The 7731-nt window shown below is 32.6% G+C and overlaps 1 protein-coding gene across 1 annotated transcript in view; it reads left to right on the top strand.

Moving 5' to 3' along the window:
- Positions 1–866: 866 nt before the first annotated feature.
- Positions 867–7731, top strand: part of LOC145306860 (uncharacterized) — a 12214-nt gene continuing 5349 nt past the window's right edge. The window contains exons 1-7 of the mRNA XM_080149182.1: positions 867–1080; positions 1191–1319; positions 3030–3145; positions 4664–4732; positions 4937–5043; positions 6148–6262; positions 6676–6749. Coding sequence (XP_080005308.1) covers positions 3074–3145; positions 4664–4732; positions 4937–5043; positions 6148–6262; positions 6676–6749 — 437 coding nt within the window. The 5' untranslated portion in view covers positions 867–1080; positions 1191–1319; positions 3030–3073. The remainder of the gene's footprint in view (positions 1081–1190; positions 1320–3029; positions 3146–4663; positions 4733–4936; positions 5044–6147; positions 6263–6675; positions 6750–7731) is intronic.

Here is a 7731-nt window from a genome sequence, read left to right as displayed (position 1 = left end):
CGTCCCTCCGGGACAGCTAGCTTTTTTCGTTAATTTAAACATGTTAGAATTATTCTATTGATCTTCTTATTATTCCTTTAACAATTAGGTACGATTTAGAAGCATAGCAACTCTGTAATCGTTGCCAGAAAGTCAGTACGTCCATTTAAAACTATGCTGATTTTACTTTTTTGACAATAAACTTTTGTTTGTTATAATTATCCCATTCATCTGATTTTTAGAATACTGATTCCTATTACAACAAGGTACAATATTTATCTCAACTTCATTTTCTACTTTTTTTCCTACTTCTTTTCTCCTTCTCTCTCTTCTTTTTTTTCTCTCCTTTGTTTACTCTCTTTTTTTCTTCTCTTGCTCTCTCCCTATCTTTCTTTTCTCTCTCTCTCTCTCTTTCTCCTTTTCTTTTTCTCTTTCGTTCTCCTTATCTATAATACAAAGTAGAACGATGTCTGTCTGTTTGTTTGTCTGTCTGTCTATCTGTTTGTCTGTACCGAAGGATCTCGCTGCTGAACCGTTGTGGCTGTCCTTTACAGGATAGCTTCTCAAAGGTCCCGGGAAGGTTTATAACTATTTCGGTACCACCAACCTCCCAAGAGAAATCAACCCTAGAAAAAAATTCCCCCTCTCGCATTAAAGAAAATTTTATTGTTTTTAAAACTAAAATTAACAAGAAAAAAAAATTTACTCCCAAAATTATTTTTTTTTCTTTTTAAATCTAAAACATAAGATGGGTTATTAAATTCTACTCCCCCCTCCTCATATGCCCCTAGAGGCCTCAAGGGGGCGTAGCTAGTTCCATATAAAACAGCATAAACCCCAATGCATAAGTTGCCTATGTATTTATATTATTGTCCATTTTTATATATAGAGAAAATGTAGCAATGTATCGTCAAATCAGACCAAGCCAATTTTGCTTGGTTCACCTCTGAAAGAAGACTGATCCCATCGCAATTGTGTTTGAAACAAGCGTGGTGCACCTGATCCCATCGCATTTGTGTCAGAAATAAGCGTGGTGCAACTGATCCCATTGCAGTTTAGTTTGAAATAAGTGTGGGTCTACTGTTCTTAACAACCGGTGTAGTAAGTATCTATTTATCTATTTTATACCTACCTATTTATTTATCTATCTACGTATATATATATCTATTTATCTACCCATCTACCTATCTATCTATTTATCTATGTTTCAGGAGACAGGGATGATTGGTTATTCAAAGGAGAGAAAGGTCAGAGATGAAAAATTAGATGATACAGCATAGTGTCACATTATTCCTGTTTAATAAGAAAAGAAAAAACTGCCTTACCTTAATTCTGTGAAGGTATGTATTGATTGATTGATTGATTGATAGATAGATTGATTGATAGATTGATAGATTGATTGACAGATTGATTGATAGATTGATTGAAAGATTGATTGATAGATAGATTGATTGATAGATTGATTGATAGATTGATTGATAGATTGATTGATAGATTGATTGATAGATTGATTGATAGATTGATTGATAGATTGATTGATAGATTGATTGATAGATTGATTGATAGATTGATTGATAGATTGATTGATAGATTGATTGATAGATTGATTGATAGATTGATTGATAGATTGATTGATAGATTGATTGATAGATTGATTGATAGATTGATTGATAGATTGATTGATAGATTGATTGATAGATTGATTGATAGATTGATTGATAGATTGATTGATAGATTGATTGATAGATTGATTGATAGATTGATTGATAGATTGATTGATAGATTGATTGATAGATTGATTGATAGATTGATTGATAGATTGATTGATAGATTGATTGATAGATTGATTGATAGATTGATTGATAGATTGATTGATAGATTGATTGATAGATTGATTGATAGATTGATTGATAGATTGATTGATAGATTGATTGATAGATTGATTGATAGATTGATAGATTAATTAATAGATTGATAGATTGATTGAAAGATTGATTGATAGATTAATAGATTGATTGATAGATTAATTGATAGATTGATTGATAAATTGATTGATACATTGATAGATAGATTGATAGACAGATAGATTGATAGATAGATTGATAGATTAATAGATTGATAGATAGATTGATAGATTGATAGATTAATAGATAGATAAATAAATGGATTTATAGATAGATTGATTGATAGATAGATTGATAGATTAATTGATATCAATTAAATGACCGCATTGAAATGTTGATTACGAATCTGAAAACTGTTTTGAAAAATATTGCTCCTAGTTCGATTAAGATCTCATTAAGTACCTAAAAACAGCTGATTTAGTCAAAATTGTTCATTTTGGTAGTTTATTTAAAAATCATTTCAGACTGAATCAATATTTTTCAAAGCGTTTTTCAGATCTGTAATCAGCCTTTCAATGCGGTCATTTTGATATGCAACATGCCTGTGTTTGAAGGAATTTCAATTTTTGGTTTTATAAGGGAGCGGGCACATTTTATATCCCTCGTGCGCCCGTTGTTTTTGGATTTAAAAACCCCTTTCAAGTTTCACAGGGTTTTATATTGGCCCAGTAACCCTTGCCAATGTCTATTAATGTGAAATTCCAAAATCGACCCACCCTAATGGTAGGCCAAAATGATGTAAGTTTTAATGTTTTTCAGTATTTTTTTTTAAATTTTGAAAGAAAAAAAAACAATGATATTAATGATAATCTTTCTAGTGAATGATTTAATTAGAAATGAATTGGTGAAACTATCATAAAATGGGATTCGATAAATATCCACTGGATTAGAACCGGTTCTAGACCATACTGAAAAAATACGTATTGTATCGTATTATATCCAGTTTTCTATGAATATAAAAAAATTAGAATCATAATATCAATATTTAAAACCAGTTTTGTTAACCCGTGCCTTCAGCTTCTGGGGCTTACTACAAAACTAGTTTTAATCATATAATTGTACATTTTTATATCCGCAGAAAGCTGTTTATGATATACGATGCGATAGATAACTATTATTAAAATTAATAATGTGAATGTATTGTAGGTGAATTTGTATTCTGGTTGAGTAAAAATCAAAAAACTGCCAAGATGAATGGTTCTATGAGTAATTCAATTCTAAATTGTGGAGGCAATTCTTATAAAATGATTGAAATTAAAAAGGTAATTAATACTAGGGTTGGTCGTGATATCCGGCCATTTTCAATGTCCGGTATTGAAACTACCCGGCCGGATATCCGGCATTATAATATTCTACATTATACATCAAAATTTTTCAAGTTTTAACTTTTTTATATAATAAAACACCATTTTATAAAGAAAACTTTTTTGCTACTACACTATCCAGTTATCCGGCCGGATTAGCGCAAGCTACTCTATAACTGTCCGGCCATCCGTCAATCCTAGTAAGTTAACAAAAATTAGATTATCTCAGAGGCTATGAATGATAGAGGTCTGATTTTTGTTGTGTAGATTTCCTGAATTGCGGGACATGTTTGCAGGGATAAGACAATGGACGATAAATTGACGTACATCCCCAATGATGATACACAAGATTACTACTTTTTTTAACACTCAGCTTAATATATCAACCAATTAAAATTCATTTAAGTCCCAAAAGTCATTAAGCCAACAAATAAGAAAACGGTATTATAAAACTTTGGGGACTAGTGTAATCAACAGCCCATTGTCCCCTATCTGTTTATTTCTTTCTCTGACATGCTTGTCATTTAATATAACAGTGGCACCTCGACGGCTCCTAGACTGCTTTTCAGAGAGGTGACATTGGGCTGTTGATTACACTATTTTCCAAAGTTCTAAACATAGACGTCCAAGGGAGGGAGTAAAGTGATAACCATTTAGGAGGGGGTATTTACCCCCCCCCCCTCAAAATAAAAAATCTCTAACAAAAAAAAATTTTGCGTGCTTCGTGCGCATTTTTAATACTAAATATTTAATAAAATTTAAATTACCACCCCCAAAAAAAACAAAATTTACCCCTGCCAACAGATTTCAGGGGGGTAAATTAATCCCCCCCAAACAAATTTTACCCCCGGGATAAAAATTTTTGGGGGGTAAAAAGAAACGAATTACCCCCCCTTTAAAAAAATTTTACCCCCCCCCCCCCCAAAAAAAAAAAAAAGCTTCGACGCCCATGGTTCTATATTATCGTTTTCTTATTCGTTGGCTTGACAATATTGGGGACTTTTATTAAAATTTGATAGGTTGGTTGGTTCATTAAATTGAGTGTTCATAAATTAAATTGTAATCTACAGAAGGAGTAAATTTGTGCTTTATTTTTTGGGATATACATCAATTTAACGGCCATTGTCTTATCCCTTTAGATCTCTCCATATTTTGTTCAGATAGAACGTTGCCCCGCGCCCCTAGCTTCTAGAGACTCTATATTTGAAGGGATATGGAAGAGCAGAAAAATAGCCTAAAACCATCTAAGGACCTATAGGAAGCTCTACTGTAAAGTTGAACCATATAGGTTCAGCGGTTAGCGAGATCCTTGGCTACAGACAAAAAAAGCTTACTACTTTATATTATAGAATATATCTAATATAATATAACACTATTTTTTGTTACTTTAATATTCGGTTATCTAGCCGGATATTCGGTATTAGAAATAAGCCGGATATCCGGGTCAAATATGCCCATTTGTATATATATTTTTAGATAGAACGAGGCCCTATTGCCATATCCTCCCAGGCGCAGGAGAGGTTGCTGGCTGCGGATGGGCGACAGGTAAACTTTTTAATCTATCTATCTATCTATCTATCTATCTATCTATATATCTATCTATCTATCTATCTATCTAAGTAAGACGAATGGTTAACGGACCCAACATGCAAAATCCTCAGAATGAAAAACTCAAGGCATCAAACTTTTAAATTTATCTATCTATCTATCTATCTATCTATCTATCTATCTATCTATCTATCTATCTAGATGTCTGGAAAGGAGACCATAACCAGTGCTGTCTCCATGACTGGGGTGAGAACCCTCCGCCCCTCAACCACGCCCCTGCAACAACAACAACAACAACAGATAGATAGGTAATCCGATTAGTATCCGCTGGATTAGAACCGGTCCTCAGCCATTCTATCCGCATAATGTCCGCGGAAATATGTCTATAATACGATGCTATTTATGTAAAACTCGGGGATCTAAAGGGTTTTCCGCCAATCTTATAAATGTAAATTTCCCGCCATTTTTTTGTGTTGAAAAAACTGATGCTGTGAGTATTGGTGCAAAAAATAACGTAACAAAAAAAATTAGCCAATGAGAGGCCGTTATTGACCAATGGTAAAATTTATAGTGGCCTCTCTTTGGCTATTTTTTTTGTTACGTCATATTTTTTGCACCAATACTCACAGTATCAAAAAACTCCAATCTCAATGAAAAGCATCAGAAAAAACTTAGAGATTTTTTTTTAAAAAATTTTCTCGTATTTATTCGAATCCGGTGGATAGGAACCGGTTCTCATCCATACGAAAAAACTATGTCTAGCATCGTATTATATCCAGCTTTCTACGAATATACTGCGAGAAATAACTATTCTTTTTTCCATTAAGTTTAAAGAAAACATACTTTTACAGACCAAGCATTAGAGTAAAACACTAGAGGGAGAAAGTGTTAAATAACTGTATCTCCCAATCGCATCAACCTTGTGCAACCTTTCTATTGGGTCATTGAAAATCAACCAATTGTTTCGCTTATATTAACACGGAAAATAATTTAGAAGCAGACGAAGGAGGTCTTTGAAAAAGGAAGGGAGGTAGTCATATGTATACTATAGATCTGTTGAGCAAACTAAATTGAATTACAATACAGTTTGGGTTGTTAATTTCTAGGGTTCAGCTGCCGCATATTTGTCAAGGCATACACATTCCCTATGATGATAAACAAAATTACCCCTTCTATGGAATAAAAATATAAGAGTAGACAATATTTTTATGAAACAAACCAATCAAAATTCAACAAAAGTACCAAATTTTTTAAGCCAACGAATAGAATAGCCAAGGTGTTCAATATCTCATTCCTTATTGAAAAAAAAAATCCCGCCAATTTTTATGAAAAATCCAATTTTCCCGCCCATTTTAATTTCCGCCATTTTTTTATGTTGAAACAAAATCAAATTTTCTCTCCCGCCATTTTAGGTCACAAGTCGGGAGTGGTGGCGGACTTGGCGGTCAGTTGTCCGGGCCAGGGGGGCCGCAGGGCAATGGGGGCCCACTCAATTCTAACTCGGATGGGCGCTATGAAGCGATGCAGGTTTAAAATAATGATAGATAGTAAGTTACATTAGATAGATAGTAAGTTAGATAGATAGATAGATAATGCGTAGTATGGTAGATAGGTATTAATATAGCTAGATAGATAGATTGATAGATAAATAGATAGATAGATAGATAGGTATAATGAGAGCTAGATAGATAGGTATAATGAGAGCTAGATAGATAGATAGCTAGCTAGATAAATAAATAAATAGATAGATAGATAGATAAACAGATAGATAGATAGGTAGAATGATGGATAGATAGTGAGCTAAATTGCTTATTATTTTGTAAGATAGACAAAAAAGATAGATAATTTGATAGAGATACATTGTAATATGAAAAGATAGATTAATAAATAAAGGTTGAAGTAGTGTGCCTAATTGTCCTATGTAATTCCCAAATGTTAAGGTTGGAGGTGGAGGAAGCACCCTGCAGCGTCCTGTGCCCCCACCACCCCCATCCAGGGAGGGAACTCTGAGCAGGTAAAAACCAGGGGGGAGGGAGGAGAAAAGTCCCCAAAGTTTTATGATATCGTTTTCTTATAAGTTGGCTTTTCAACTTTGGGGACTTTTAATGAATTTTGATTTGTTGGTTCAATGAGTTGAGTGTCCAAACGTTTCAACCACTAATTGTAATCTACAGAAGGGGAATTTTTTATATCATTATTGTGGATGTACATCATTTTATCGGCCATTGTCTTATCCATTGAGATTTCTGGGTAAAATCCGTAATAGTTAGTGATTGCATCGTATTATAGATAGCTTTCCAGTTTTAATATATAATTTTATTTTAATATTCGTAGAAAATTGTCTGTTATATGTTGATTTTTCAGTATCTTTCAATCTAACAAATTTAACAAAAAAGGGAAATTTTTATTGTTATTGTTAAAACTTAATTCAATATATTTAAACTAGCGGCTACGGCCCTAGAGACCTAAAAATATTTTATACATTCTGATGTTAAAATATATAGAGAACCCGAACGCATCTTTTAATAATTCATCAAGAAATGTAGGCTGCAAACGCTAGAGAATATTTTTTGTGGGTCAAGATGTATAAATCGACCAATCTTTTAATCAAACTATCTATCTAACAATCAATCTATCTATCAATCTATGTTTTAATCTTTAAAATAATATTTCAAGTCTTCTATCTATGAGTTAATCAATATGTTAATCTAACTATCTATCTATCGATCTATCTATCGATCTATCAATCAATCTATTTATCAATCTATCTACTAATCTATCTACCAATCTGTCTATCTTTTAATCTCTCAATCAATCTATCTATCAATCTATCTATCAATCTATCTATCAATATATCAATATATCTATCAATCTATCTATCAATCTATCAATCTATCAATCTATCTATCAATCTATCTATCAATCTATCTATCAATCTATCTATCTATCTATCTATCTATCTATCTATCTATCTATCTATCTATCTATCTATCTAT

The sequence above is a fragment of the Acartia tonsa genome, chromosome 15 (genome assembly GCF_053477335.1).
Source record: "Acartia tonsa isolate MP-2025a chromosome 15, ASM5347733v1, whole genome shotgun sequence".
In the NCBI taxonomy this organism is placed as follows: domain Eukaryota; kingdom Metazoa; phylum Arthropoda; class Copepoda; order Calanoida; family Acartiidae; genus Acartia; species Acartia tonsa.
Note: the sequence above shows the minus strand (reverse complement) of the source record. Positions and strands in the feature narration are given on the sequence as shown.